This window comes from Sprattus sprattus, assembly GCF_963457725.1.
Source record: "Sprattus sprattus genome assembly, chromosome: 3".
Lineage (NCBI taxonomy): Eukaryota > Metazoa > Chordata > Actinopteri > Clupeiformes > Clupeidae > Sprattus > Sprattus sprattus.
The window spans coordinates 7,084,239-7,100,200 of record NC_137922.1 but is presented as its reverse complement, the minus strand read 5'-3'; the positions used below and the strand labels follow the sequence as shown (position 1 = coordinate 7,100,200).

General features: G+C 45.7%; 1 protein-coding gene across 1 annotated transcript in view; it reads right to left on the bottom strand.

Annotated features, from left to right (window-relative positions):
• The window catches only part of lrrc7 (leucine rich repeat containing 7), a gene marked incomplete at its 3' end in the record, with an annotated part of 58,489 nt that overhangs the window by 21,185 nt on the left and 21,342 nt on the right, over nucleotides 1–15,962 (bottom strand). Inside the window, exons 8-16 of the mRNA XM_080833776.1 lie at nucleotides 13,311–13,455; nucleotides 12,324–12,396; nucleotides 11,347–11,364; nucleotides 9,851–9,980; nucleotides 5,164–5,279; nucleotides 3,568–3,637; nucleotides 3,220–3,319; nucleotides 2,591–2,715; nucleotides 1,275–1,463 (exon numbers count right to left, since the gene is read on the bottom strand). Of these exons, the coding sequence (XP_080689902.1) occupies nucleotides 1,275–1,463; nucleotides 2,591–2,715; nucleotides 3,220–3,319; nucleotides 3,568–3,637; nucleotides 5,164–5,279; nucleotides 9,851–9,980; nucleotides 11,347–11,364; nucleotides 12,324–12,396; nucleotides 13,311–13,455 (966 nt within the window). The remainder of the gene's footprint in view (nucleotides 1–1,274; nucleotides 1,464–2,590; nucleotides 2,716–3,219; nucleotides 3,320–3,567; nucleotides 3,638–5,163; nucleotides 5,280–9,850; nucleotides 9,981–11,346; nucleotides 11,365–12,323; nucleotides 12,397–13,310; nucleotides 13,456–15,962) is intronic.

Sequence of the window (15,962 nt, the reverse complement as noted above, 5' to 3'; positions counted from 1 at the left end):
GAGATCTGAAGACACTGCATCTTTTTTGCTATTTTGACCAATTGTCATTTTTCTGCAAATAAATGATCTAAATGACAATATTTTTATTTGAAATTTGGTAGGAATGTTGCCAGTAGGTTATAGAATAAAACAAAAATGTACATTTTACTTTAACACATACCAATAAATAGTAAAACCAGAGAAACTGATAATTTTGAAGTGGTCTCTTAATTTTTTCCGCGGCTGTATATAGCATATGTATATATATATATATATATATATATATATATATATATATATATATATATATATCTATACATCCACATGCACTAGACTTCTACCGTTGAGGATGAAGGCGATGTGGGATGTGACACTGCTGAAGGTTGTCAAAAATCAAATGCACGTGACTGGGTGTCATTTCAAAGTTCTTCAAGAGACACTGTATCTGCCTGTGATGTGATGTGACGGTTTGAAAATGACACTGATAACTTAGCATGATGTCAATATAACTGAGTGGATTAATGTCTCTAAATAAACAGGAACATACTCCTATGAAGCTTCGCCCACAAAGGAAACGTTTTACAAGATCCCCAGAAATGTTCTACAAGATCCCCAGAAATGTTCTTCAAGATCCCTAGAATAGTTCTACAAGATCTCCAGAAAAGTTCTACAAGATCCCCAGAAATGTTCTACAAGATCCCCAGAAATGTTCTACAAGATCCCCAGAATAGTTTGACAAGATCCCCAGAGTAGTTCTACAAGATCCCCCGAAGAGTTATTTTTCCACACAGTTCAGTCTGTTTAGTCTGTCTGCTAATCACAGTCAATCCTCCTGGTCGACTGTCTGCCCTTTTATTCTCATTCCAGGTGTTGCGCTTCCATTCGCTACAAACTTGCGAGTGAGAAACATCTGAGATCTGAACAGTGCAGAAGCTTCTTCCTGTCTGAGTGACCCACTGCTTCCTGTCTGAGTGACCCACTGCTTCCTGTCTGAGTGACCCACTGCTTCCTGTCTGAGTGACCCACTGCTTCCTGTCTGAGTGACCCACTGCTTCCTGTCTGAGTGACCCACTGCTTCCTGTCTGAGTGACCCACTGCTTCCTGTCTGAGTGACCCACTGCTTCCTGTTTGAGTGACCCCCTGCTTCCTGTCTGATTGACCCACTGTTTCCTGTCTGATTGACCCACTGCTTCCTGTTTGAGTGACCCCCTGCTTCCTGTCTGAGTGACCCACTGCTTCCAGTTTGAGTGACCCCCTGCTTCCTGTCTGAGTGACCCACTGCCTCTGAGCCGTACCTCTTTGGGGGGCATGGGCCAAGGCGGCTCGTATTGGTCTGTGCCGTGGTGCTCCATGTTGGTGCCAGAGGAGCACTTGTCCGTGGCCAGCGGGTGAGGCGTCTTGCCCACCAGGCTCTGCACGGACTTCACCATGTTCTTCAGGTCCTCAGGGTAGGGTGTGGGGTACCGCTTCAGGTTAATCTCCACCTGGACATGAACACACAGAAACGCACACACAGAAACGCACACACACACACACACACACACACACACACACACACACACACACACACACACACACACACACACACACATGCATGCACGTACATCAACATACACACACACACATATGCAAGCATGCAGCACACACACACACACACACACACACACCGTACACACACACACACACACACACAAGACAATAACAGTAGCTTTAACCACAATGGATAGGGATATTCTCTCATATATGGCCAATTATAGTTCAGCCAAATGTCCATGGACATTGCACTGCCCTAAAAATAGAAACTAATTTCATTTTGTACACTTCACCCACAGCGTATTGAGTAAAATAACACTGCCCTCTTTGCCTTTGCGAATGATCTTCCATTCACAGAGGTTACTTACTGTAACATCACATACAACATTCACATGCTCCAGCTACAGGGGTTACTTACTGTAATACAACTTACTGTAACATAACTTACTGTAATACAACTCACTGTAACATAACTTACTGTAACATAACTCACTGTAATATAACTTACTGTAATATAACTTACTGTAACATAACTTACTGTAACATAACTCACTGTAATACAACTTACTGTAACATAACTCACTGTAACATAACTCACTATAATATAACTTACTGTAATATAACTTACTGTAATATAACTTACTGTAATATAACTTATTGTAATTTAACTTCTTGTAACATAACATTCTGTTATATAACTTACTGTAACATAACATACTGTAACATTCACATGCTCGTTACATATGCCTTTCATGGTTACAGTTCATGTTCATGGTTCTATTCAAACATGTACAGAAAAAAAAAATTGATGTGGTTGATATTCTGATGTGGGAACGTCCATTCATCTGTGAAGACTAGCTCCTTAGCGCTGACACATTTACATTGATATTGAAGATGTTGATCATTGTGCATAATCACTCTTAAAGAACTAAATAAAAAACGAAATAAATGAACTCACTTCTCTTGTAAACTAGTAAATAAATAAAGAACATATCACTCTTTAAAGAACTAAAGAAAGAACTAAATCCCCTGCTTGTGCTGCTTCTAAGCAGCTGATCCTATAGAGAGGCTGGGAAACCTTCACTTTTCCTGAATTGTCCTCCTCTTCCTTCTTCTCCTCGAACTCAAAGGCCACGGTCTGGCGCTGCTGCCTCTGCTCCTCCCACAGGGTGGGGTTGAAGCTGTCGCTGTCCGACTGGTAGTCTGGGGGAGAGAAGGGGGCGACAGTGGTACAGGAGGTAGAGAAGTCGTTTAGGATCATCATGAAGGTTTATATGAAATGGAGTTAATGTGTGTGTGTGTTGGTAGGGACAGTTTATGGAGTGTGCTTACTCCGTTCAGGCTTGTTATTGTCTCATAGTAATCAGAAGGCTGCTAGTTCGATTCCCTGTCGAAGCGTCCTTGAGCAAGACACTGAACCCCTAATTGCTCCTGATGTGCAATGTGCCATCAGTGTAAAATGTATACATCCTTGTAAGTCGCTTTGGAAAAAAGTGTCTGCTAAATGACTACATTTAAATGAGAAGAATCTCCATCTGTAATGCAACGGTTTACAGTATCACAAATAGATCAGTTACAATATCCAGATGAAACAAGATGAGGCACCTCAGACAATGGCAGCAGGGCAGTTCAATGATCATTTATTGCCATGACAGTCAGTCTGTGAGTGTAGTGAAGTATCAGCGTGTAAAGAGTTCATCTGTTTACCCTCTTCGTGTCGCGGCTGCTGAGGAAACATGTAGTTGGTGAGAACCCTCTGCTTCGTCTCGGGGTGTGCCTCGGTCTGCAGAGGTATCAGGGCCTTCGACTACAAGAGGCAAGGTCAGAGGTCAAGGTCAAGGTCTTAGAGGTCATAGACATATCTTATTTCCTCAATGTTAAATATGCAGCTCATAGAAGGCAGCTGCACCATGTTTCATTGAGACCATTTGATGTCATGACATTCTGTGTAATGTTTACACAGTTGGGTTATGTTTAACTGCACTGAATGTTTAACTGCACCGAATGAATGTAGCTATACAATGACAAATAGCCAAGGATGGTTGTCCTTCATACCTGATTGTCTGATAGCCATAGTGCAGCAAGATCTTTAAGTTTGGTGAAGGTGAACGGTAGATTTTTCAACCTGTTAGGAAGGACAAGATCACGCAAAATGATACACAAATATTTGCAGAATTAAGCATTTCACACTTTATATGATAGAAATCAGTGGAAAATGTTCGGAGAGATAAACTGCACATAAGCACTCTGTGTAAATATTGTGCTGTTGGTGTAAAGAGGCAGTTCCCTCCGTGTCCTTAGGCCTTGCTTACACTCAGAAATGATCTAGACCCTGCAGCCTTCGCTAATTACATTATCTTAATCCTGTAATCACAGACCCATTAATCACCCACAACTTAGGCAAGTACATTTGTTTTATCACAAGGAGGTCTGGTCATCTTATGAGGATATGAGGTCACTGTGGATTTGGAATTCGGAGAGCATTTTGTCTTTGCAGTATGACTCAATGATGACATGTTTAGTGTATAAAGATGCTTTTGTCCTCCTCAAGTCCAGACCAGCGCCATTTTACATTATTAACGGGCTGAAGGAAATGTCCTGCTATTATCAGGAGATGTAGGGTATGACGTCTAACTAGACTGTGTGTGTGTGTGTGTGTCAGAGTGAGCAAGCGAGTATATGAGTGTGTCCGAGTTTGTTTCTGTGTGTGTGCATGTGTGTGTGAGTGCCTGTATGTGTGTATATAACTGCTGGGATTAGCTGGTCTATTATCATGCAATCATTTCAAACAGGCATGTGCGCAGACAGACCCCAGAGGGACCTTGAGCCCACCGTGTGTTCCCCGTAAGTACCCACTTCACTGACTGAAGCCTCCTGATCTTTCAAGAAGTAGGGCCGTTTCTTCTCCAAAACCCTCCATTTTACTGAGGACACCGGCTGACTTCCTCACCAGCCCTCACTAACAGCCTCATACACCCCAGCCCCAGAACATAAACAAGACTCTTCCAGGAATGAATTCATGCAATACCAATGTCAATAAAGGAAGTGCAATGGGCTGTAAAGGTGGGCAGTTGCTTAAGTAGGGTCGGGGTGACGTCTCTGCCGATTGTCTCTGTCAGAGGTGCCCAGAGGCAGGGCACGCTTAATGGCAGCCGTGTTAAGTGATGGTGAGCTTTAATTACCTCAGATGCTCTTACACACAGGCAGAGCATCTAAACATCTCATCAAAAGGATCCTTAGTTAGCTGCGGGCGATGAGAAAGTGCTCGCTAATGCAGAGTCGCTCTCTTAATGGGCACAACAGAACAATAATTAACACAGGGCTGGACAGAGCCCACCTAGACAGCCCACAACAGGATCCACTTTACAGAGCCTCCGAAATGGAACCGGTTATAGAATGGAGGCCGGATCTCTGGTTCCACTGTTCCGTGATAATACATGAACCTGCTTGTGCATCTCTGGCTCCACTGTTCCGTGATAATACATTAACCTGCTCGTGCATCTCGTGTGGAGTGTTGTGTTGCGGAATGAGGTTTTCCAGAGATAAATCAAGGTTTCAGGCCTACAGGTCACTGGTGAATGAAGAAGGGTCCAGACATTATGCTCTGGCAGACCAGAGCAAACGAGCCCAGAGGGAAGCATCAGGTGTTACCTATTGTCGCTCAGGTTGAGGACGCGGAGCTTGGTCATCTGGCCGATCTCGTCAGGCAGAAACTCCAGCTTATTGGAGCGCAAGGACATGACTGTTACATTCCTGCAGTTGCCAATCTGTGACACAGGAGAGAAGGGATATGATACACATGTAACTAAAACCAGCACACAGAGAAACACACTCACACACACACACACACACACACACACACACACACACACACACACACACACACACACACACGTGCACACATACACACACACACGCACGCGCACACACACACATGCACATACACATGCACACACACACATACACACACACATACACATATGCTGAAGAGAGCTGAACTAAAGACCATCTGCCAGCACGCGCGCGCGCACGCGCACACACACACACACACACACACACACACACACACACACACACACACACACACACACACACACACACACGCACGCACACACACACACACTTGCTGGAGAGGAGTGTGCTCATGACTGTGTTGAGAAGCATCATAAAGCAACGAGTGATCCATCAGCCAATGAAAAGAGAGGACATCTCATCATATTTCACTGCCACAGCTAAACAAAAACAAAAGAACACCTTTCCTATCCTGGAGCCCCAGCTTGGCCAGTGAATTATGGTGCTGAGACAAAAAGAGCTGCTATGGCCACTGTGTTCAAGGGGAAAGGGAAGGACAGCCGACACCGAGGATGTGGCTCCAGCAATCAGGCCCGTGGCCAGCCAGTAAACAGAGGTGTTCTTCCTGCTCCTGCATCCAGCGCCCGCTCTGATAAGAGCCATGCCAGCCTGGCACTGCCAGCCAGGAGGTGGGAGGAGCTGGAGAGGAGCCAGGCTCCTGAGCCTGAGAGGCCGGGGAGGATGGAGATAACGCACAGAGAGAGAGGGGAGGGAGGGAGGGGGGCAGAGAGAGAGAGAGATAGACAGAGAGCGAAAAAATAGAGAGAAAGAGAGAGAAAGAGGGAGAGAGAGATAGAGAAAGAGAGAGATAGAGAGAGATATATATATAGAGAGAGCAGGGGGGCGCAGCGTGGTCGAAGGCAGACTTTAGGGCAGAGGTGGGGCCATGCCCACTTGGATGGCTGACTGGCGGCCCGGCTGGCAGGATGTGCGACTGGCTGGCTCCAGCAGCTCCCCGCTGTCTCCCAGCTCACTCAGGAGCAGAGCACAGGCCAAGGCCCTAATGAGTGATCCCCCCCCCAGCTCTCTAGACTATCAGCTCTCTAGACTATCAGCTCTCTAGACTATCATCTCTCTAGACCCCCAGCTCTCTAGACTATCAGCTCTCTAGACTATCATCTCTCTAGACTATCAGCTCTCTAGACTATCATCTCTCTAGACTATCAGCTCTCTAGACTATCAGCTCTCTAGACCCTCAGCTCTCTAGACCCTCAGCTCTCTAGACCCTCAGCTCTCTAGACTATCAGCTCTCTAGACCCCCAGCTCTCTAGACTATCAGCTCTCTAGACCCCCAGCTCTCTAGACTATCAGCTCTCTAGACTATCAGCTCTCTAGACCCCCAGCTCTCTAGACCCCCAGCTCTCTAGACTATCAGCTCTCTAGACTATCAGCTCTCAAGACTATCATCTCTCTAGACTATCAGCTCTCTCTAGACTATCAGCTCTCTAGACCCCCAGCTCTCTAGACCCTCAGCTCTCTAGACTATCAGCTCTCTAGGCCCCCAGCTCTCTAGACCCCCAGCTCTCTAGACTATCAGCTCTCTAGACCCCCAGCTCTCTAGACCCTCAGCTCTCTAGACCCTCAGCTCTCTAGACTATCAGCTCTCTAGACCATCAGCTCTCTAGACTATCATCTCTCTAGACCATCAGCTCTCTAGACCCTCAGCTCTCTAGACTATCAGCTCTCTAGACTATCAGCTCTCAAGACCCTCAGCTCTCTAGACCATCAGCTCTCAAGACTATCATCTCTCTAGACTATCAGCTCTCTCTAGACCATCAGCTCTCTAGACTATCATCTCTCTAGACCATCAGCTCTCTAGACCCTCATCTCTCTAGACCCCCAGCTCTCTAGACCCTCAGCTCTCTAGACTATCAGCTCTCTAGACCCTCATCTCTCTAGACCCCCAGCTCTCTAGACTATCAGCTCTCTAGACTATCAGCTCTCTAGACTATCAGCTCTCTAGACTATCAGCTCTCTAGACCCTCATCTCTCTAGACCCCCAGCTCTCTAGACCCTCAGCTCTCTAGACTATCAGCTCTCTAGACTATCATCTCTCTAGACCATCAGCTCTCTAGACCCTCATCTCTCTAGACCCCCAGCTCTCAAGACCCCCAGCTCTCTAGACCCTCAGCTCTCTAGACTATCAGCTCTCTAGACTATCATCTCTCTAGACCATCAGCTCTCTAGACCCTCATCTCTCTAGACCCCCAGCTCTCTAGACCCTCATCTCTCTAGACTATCAGCTCTCTCTAGACTATCAGCTCTCTAGACTATCATCTCTCTAGACCATCAGCTCTCTAGACCCTCATCTCTCTAGACCCCCAGCTCTCTAGACCCTCATCTCTCTAGACCCCCAGCTCTCTAGACCCTCAGCTCTCTAGACTATCAGCTCTCTAGACCCCCAGCTCTCTAGACCCTCAGCTCTCTCTAGACTATCAGCTCTCTAGACCCTCAGCTCTCTAGACCCTCAGCTCTCTAGACTATCAGCTCTCTAGACTATCAGCTCTCTAGACCCCCAGCTCTCTAGACCCTCAGCTCTCTAGACTATCAGCTCTCTAGACTATCATCTCTCTAGACTATCAGCTCTCTAGACTATCATCTCTCTAGACTATCAGCTCTCTAGACTATCAGCTCTCTAGACCCTCAGCTCTCTAGACCCTCAGCTCTCTAGACTATCAGCTCTCTAGACCCCCAGCTCTCTAGACTATCAGCTCTCTAGACCCCCAGCTCTCTAGACTATCAGCTCTCTAGACTATCAGCTCTCTAGACCCCCAGCTCTCTAGACCCCCAGCTCTCTAGACTATCAGCTCTCTAGACTATCAGCTCTCAAGACTATCATCTCTCTAGACTATCAGCTCTCTCTAGACTATCAGCTCTCTAGACCCTCAGCTCTCTAGACTATCAGCTCTCTAGGCCCCCAGCTCTCTAGACCCCCAGCTCTCTAGACTATCAGCTCTCTAGACCCCCAGCTCTCTAGACCCTCAGCTCTCTAGACCCTCAGCTCTCTAGACTATCAGCTCTCTAGACCATCAGCTCTCTAGACTATCATCTCTCTAGACCATCAGCTCTCTAGACCCTCAGCTCTCTAGACTATCAGCTCTCTAGACTATCAGCTCTCAAGACCCTCAGCTCTCTAGACCATCAGCTCTCAAGACTATCATCTCTCTAGACTATCAGCTCTCTCTAGACCATCAGCTCTCTAGACTATCATCTCTCTAGACCATCAGCTCTCTAGACCCTCATCTCTCTAGACCCCCAGCTCTCTAGACCCTCAGCTCTCTAGACTATCAGCTCTCTAGACCCTCATCTCTCTAGACCCCCAGCTCTCTAGACTATCAGCTCTCTAGACTATCAGCTCTCTAGACTATCAGCTCTCTAGACTATCAGCTCTCTAGACCCTCATCTCTCTAGACCCCCAGCTCTCTAGACCCTCAGCTCTCTAGACTATCAGCTCTCTAGACTATCATCTCTCTAGACCATCAGCTCTCTAGACCCTCATCTCTCTAGACCCCCAGCTCTCAAGACCCCCAGCTCTCTAGACCCTCAGCTCTCTAGACTATCAGCTCTCTAGACTATCATCTCTCTAGACCATCAGCTCTCTAGACCCTCATCTCTCTAGACCCCCAGCTCTCTAGACCCTCATCTCTCTAGACTATCAGCTCTCTCTAGACTATCAGCTCTCTAGACTATCATCTCTCTAGACCATCAGCTCTCTAGACCCTCATCTCTCTAGACCCCCAGCTCTCTAGACCCTCATCTCTCTAGACCCCCAGCTCTCTAGACCCTCAGCTCTCTAGACTATCAGCTCTCTAGACCCCCAGCTCTCTAGACCCTCAGCTCTCTCTAGACTATCAGCTCTCTAGACCCTCAGCTCTCTAGACCCTCAGCTCTCTAGACTATCAGCTCTCTAGACTATCAGCTCTCTAGACCCCCAGCTCTCTAGACCCTCAGCTCTCTAGACTATCAGCTCTCTAGACTATCAGCTCTCTAGACCCTCAGCTCTCTAGACTATCATCTCTCTAGACTATCAGATCTCTAGACCCCCAGCTCTCTAGACCCTCAGCTCTCTAGACTATCAGCTCTCTAGACCCCCAGCTCTCTAGACTATCAGCTCTCTAGACCCCCAGCTCTCTAGACCCTCAGCTCTCTAGACTATCAGCTCTCTAGACCCTCAGCTCTCTAGACCCCCAGCTCTCTAGACAATCATCCCGACCGGGTTCACGCAACCCCAATCACCCACACCTTTTAAAAAAAAAAAAGCAACAGAGCCTATTTATATAGATCTTTGAGAGAGCAGTTTGCCTGTGCATGGCGTTTGTTTACAAGATTAAGTCCGTTGTTAAATGTGGCAGTGTGAACACAAAACAGGTGTGAAAACACCCTGAAGCACTGCAACAATGTTTCAATTAAATTAAGCATACCGATTAGGCATATACCGTATATTTAACATAAATGACACACATCAATCACACTGTATGTTTCTTACCTCCCTGGGCAGTTCTGTTAGGAAGTTCTCGTCGCCTGCAAAAGTCCGCAGGCTGGTCAGGTAGCCAATGGTTGGAGGCAACGACTCCAGTTCATTACAGCTGCAGTCAAACTCCTCTAGGAGCGCCAAACTACAGGGACACCAGACATCACGGGTAAGGAACACAAAGTGCACCAGCGTGACCTATGACCTTATATATATATACAGTCAAACTCCTCTAGGAGCGCCAAACTACAGGGACACCAGACATCACGGGTAAGGAACACAGAGTGCACCAGCGTGACCTTTGACCTTATATATAATTGTACTGTACACTGCTTTTTGCCCAATCAGTTTAGAGATGATTCAGTTTGAGACAACAAAGACATTTAACACTTATATTGAAGACTATAACAACTACCCCATCTTATTATCTAATCGTGACGATGGGCCGCAGACAAACATTTGTTTCATTTCACAAAAGATCTATACAACCCTCAGACTGCATTTATATTACACAGCCCCTATTACCATGTACTATTGCGTACAGTGTAATATCCTGAAGAATGTCCAGTAATAGCACACAGATACTTTGTTATTAAATGATTTAATGAATTCTTATAAACTGAATTATTATAGAATTTGGACTACAGTTAGAGTTAGAGATAGGGTTACATATTTGTAAGGGCGGAGTACCAAAGTGCTGTTACGCACTGACAATTGTTGCGTTATTCTGTAGGCAGTGGTAAGCGTACAATGCAACAGGGGCTATGTAAAAAGTGTTGCTTACACTAACAAATTATGCGGTAGTATTTTAGGCTATGCACAGGTGTTACTTCAGAAAAGGCTGTGATATAAGACATTCCCATTCACACACATATTTGGACAATGAAATTACTATGAATAAATGAATAAATATGTGGCGAAAAGCAATGACAGTGGAATGATGTTATATGTCTCTTCAAAGCTTTATATTGGATATTAGCGGAGGACACTGGGGCCACATTAGAGTTAAAACTATTCTAGACAACATTATTCCCCTAAATTGCTTTCAAGTCACAACTAGAGATACTTCAGAACCTTCAGATTCCTTATGCACTAATAAAAAATATCAGTAAGTATAGACGTAACATCATACAGTGTACTTAACTTATATGCATCTAACAGACCACAGTGTTTATTGAGTCAAGCGCTTTCAACTGTGTGACAAATGTCTCGAATCATGGCAAAACGAGATGTTTTCCAGTCCCTATGGGGAAATCCAAATATTGTTTGCGGCTCGGTAACCAGTGGGGGGAAAAAGAGATCCATATTTCTCCCCGTCCACACAGTGGAGTCACTAGTGGAGCATGTGCCGGGGGCAGGCAGACCCAGCTGGCCCTCCATATGCACAGCATTTGTGCCGCGTCAATTTCAGCGTACGGTCTCCAGAGCCACCGAAGGTGAGCGCTTGTCTGAATAAACCCGGCGTGGTCGAGGACATGAGTAGAATGTGGGGCCGTTTGCAGGCTACTTACCCTAATTTGGGGCGTCCACTAAGAGGATCATTTTAGACGCATGTGTGGACGACACACACAAACAAAACAAAAAATTGACCAATGACAAACCAAGAATTCATAAAAGGTGCACAGAATCACAGGCATGAGGAGAATGTGAGTGACATGTCGCCCATGGAGATGACGGTGGTTGTCATGGCGGCGTCACTACCTCTCTGGAGAGACCACACCCCCTGTCTTTCTGTGGTCTCTACAGGTTTGATGCCACATCAAGTGCGGGCCCTCACTCACGTGTCTGTAGACATTTAACCAACTTCTCAGGCTTTCACGTGACAGTGAGTGTGATCCGATTACTATGCTGTATTTCTTTGCATTTGTTTAGAAAGGCAACAATTTAAATCTTTTATGAACATTAAAGCAATTGCTACCACCAAAAGTAAAGTGTATAACTGATGGCTTTGTGCTGCTGATTAAGGCAAAGCGAGAGGAATAATCACTTAACAGCACCTAACGGGGTGACAAAGTACTTTGTCGCCTCTCTTAGCGTGAATTCTGATATTGGAGGTGACAAGAACCGACGGCACTGAGGTGCGAGACGACAGTGACACACTGGGGGGGGGGGGGGGGGGTGGAGTGGAGCGTGGCTGAAGCTAGATATACTGTATAATGTGCCTGTTAACGTTAGCGCTTGTTCCCTGCAGGTCCTAATGAGATTATGTAGACACGGCCCTGAAGCCTGCATGGAGTACATTACAACAGTAACACTCACATTTACAGTTGTCTCTCTACCTGACCTAAACACACTCACACGTCTGTGAGGAATACATTCCGCTTCTCATGCTCTGTATGGTGTGTGGTGTGTAGTGTGCAGTGTGCAGTGTGCAGTGTGTGGTGTGTACTGTGTGGTGCGGGTGGTAAAACATGATCACTTGAAGAGGTGTTTCAAAATGGTGCTATTTTGGGGGGTAAAAACATTTATTGTTTTTTTTGTTGCTCACCTTCCAATGTTGTTAGGCAGTGAGGTAAGCTGGTTGTCATCTACTTTCAGCGTTGTCAGCTTTTTCAACATTCCTGTGACAGTAAACGATGGGCACTTGGCTTATTTGACACGTCAGACACATTCATTCGCATCACACATAAAATCTTTCAGCTATAGGAGGCGTGGTTTTGAAAAATGCTCACTAAATATGTTCATATTGACCTTAGACCACACTTTACGAATCCTCAGGTACCATGCCGTTAATCAATCAGTAAGCAAAGTGTACTTGTGTAGGAGGGCACAGCAGAACAGCACATTGCAGGAGTCCATGGGTTTAGGTTTAGTAAGAGTTATTATTATATGGCAACGACAGTATGAGCATTCTGATTGGCTAATGGGTAGTCATGCCAGCCGCGCATTGACGTTCTAGCCGGTCTGCGGTCTGATAAGTATTCTTATTGCACACCCCATCAATCTTAAAAATGAGTGATACCATGTACACCATGTATACCATGCAGGTATATCAGACTTCGGCCCCGCAGCATACCTTACGGCCTCTGTCTGATATTTACCTGCATGACCTCACTCTCGGCCAGTAAGTAGTTAGTAACCTGAAGCAGTGTGTAGTTACTAGCACACAGTGATGAGGATATGTCAGCGGGACTGGTCTCTGTAATGTGTGTAACTGAAGCACCAGAAAAGAACATGTCCATTGCAGATTTCATAGTTTTAGTCAAACATCACTGCAGCAGTGTGATCCAGGGTCAGATCACGGACACAGTCAGCACGTGTCTGTCTGTCTGTCTGTCTGTCTGTCTGTCTGTCTGTCTGTCTGTCTGTCTGTCTGTCTGTCTGTCTGTCTGTCTGTCTGTCTTTCTCTTTCTCTCTCCCTCTCTCTCTCTCTCTCTCACTCTCTGTCTGTCTGTCTGTCTGTCTGTCTGTCTTTCTCTCTCTGTGTCTGTCTGTCTGTCTGTCTGTCTGTCTGTCTGTCTCTCCCTCCGCGTACCTATGGAGTCAGGCAGCTGCTGCAGCATGTTTGAAGACAGCAGGAGGTCTTCTAAGGACTCGCATCCTGAGATGTCAGCATCCAGAGCCTCGATCCTGTTCTTGGCCAAGTCCAAGTACCTGAGCTGCCGCAGCTTGCCTATAGACTTCACAGAGAGGGAAAGGGAGGTTAAAACAGACACACACACACACACACACGCACACACACACACACACACACACACACACACACACACACACACACACACACACACACACACACACACACACACACACACCCACACACACACACACACACACACGCCTATAGACTTCACAGAGAGGGAAAGGGAGGTTAAAACAGGGGATCTGGTGATCCATCTCCCGAGGACAGACAGGCCCACAAGCTGACGACCTAAATAAGATTAACAACAAAACAGGACTGACTTTACCAACATTTGGGATCTAGCGTGAGGGGAATAGTTCTTTACTGACAATAAAATATTGCATGAATAACATAAATAGCTAATATGAATACAGTTACTCTGATGCACTGTATTATGGAACTAACAAATTACAGCGGAACGAAGGAAGTATTTCATTTGGTTTTAGATGTCTTTTGATCAGAATCATTGATCCATTCAGCACAGAAATCTTTACACAGACGCATTTGTACGTCCCAAAGCCAAGTATTGTCTACAGCACACAGTTTTGGCAAAAGGTCGGCAACATTACACAATAATTAACGGAAATAACTGACTATTATAGACAGCCTCCCAGCATCCCTCATGCCGTTGGTGGGATTTGCATCCATGCTGGTGACTCACGGCAGTGTGTGCTTCAAGTGTGTGTGTGTGTGTGTGTGTGTGTGTGTGTGTGTGTGTGCTTCAAGTGTGTGAGACCATCTGTCTGAGGCCACCACAGAGAGCCGCTGACTCATCTGACCAGCATGCAGCAGTCTACAGCCTCAGTACTATCTCTTCTCAAAGACGATACACATACGCACTATCATGGCTGAAGTCCAAGTAACAAGTCTACAGCCTCAGTACTATCTCTTCTCAAAGACGATACACATACGCACTATCATGGCTGAAGTCCATGTAACAAGTCTACAGCCTCAGTACTATCTCTTCTCAAAGACGATACACACACGCAACTTTAATGGCTGAAGTCCATGTAACAAGTCTACAGCCGCAGTACTATCTCTTCTCAAAGACGATACACATACGCACTATCATGGCTGAAGTTCATGTAACAAGTCTTCAGCCTCAGTACCATCTCTTCTCAAAGACGATACACATACGCACTATCATGGCCGCCTTCCATGTAACAAGTCTACAGCCTCAGTACTATCTCTTCTCAAAGACGATACACATACGCACTATCATGGCTGAAGTCCATGTAACAAGTCTACAGCATCAGTACTATCTCTTCTCAAAGACGATACACCTACGCACTACAATGGCAGAAGTTCATGTAACAAGTCTACAGCCTCAGTACTATCTCTTCTCAAAGACGATACGCACACGCAACTTTAATGGCTGAAGTCCATGTAACAAGTCTACAGCCTCAGTACTATCTCTTCTCAAAGACGATACCCATACGCACTATCATGGCTGAAGTCCATGTAACAAGTCTACAGCCTCAGTACTATCTCTTCTCAAAGACGATACCCATACGCACTATCATGGCTGAAGTCCATGTAACAAGTCTACAGCCTCAGTACTATCTCTTCGCAAAGACGATACACACACATGCAACTATAATGGCTGCCTTCCATGTAACAAGTCTACAGCATCAGTACTATCTCTTCTCAAAGGCGATACACACACATGCAACTATAATGGCCGCCTTCCATGTAACAAGTCTACAGCATCAGTACTATCTCTACTCAAAGGCGATACACACACATGCAACTATAATGGCCGCCTTCCATGTAACAAGTCTACAGCATCAGTACTATCTCTTCTCAAAGGCGATACACACACGCAACTATTATGACTGCAGTCCACGTAACAACTTAACAGTAGTGTACTCTTCTATGGATTTACACCCTCTCTTAACTACTCAAATATGCTACAAACACCACAACATACCTGTCGCCGTGCATGGAACAACCTAACAAAAGCATTATCTTCCTTCCATGGAGCTATGGCCTCTCCTTAGTACTAGCTCTACTTAAAGACGCTGCAATCACTAGGACAAAATGGCCGCCTTTAATGTAACAGTTTAAAAACAGTGCACTCCTGCATGAGGCATCAAGAGATTCATGAAACTGTTCTGTATACTGATTCAGGAAACGGGCAAACACTCAGAAAGCCTGTTATACTTTCACCCAGCTAGTGCACGGCCCTTCACGACCAGGAAACAGGCACCGCAGCTTTGTATGAATAAAATGATATCGTCTAACAAAGAGGAGTTCCCCAAAGCGTATGACACAGGGGTGGTAATGCTGCGCCATGATGGAAAGACCCCTTGTTCATGATGGACTTTAAATAGAATCAATTAGAATAGACCCAATGCCTCTGTGACATATTTTTGCTGTTAGTTTCCTTCGTGTTACCTCACTAAACAAAGTGGCTTGAGTGATTTCACCACTCATCAGGCCAGACTCTCATTGTGCGTTTAGTTTAAGTACATTGAGAGCAACTAAACCCAGAACCAATGCCTTGTA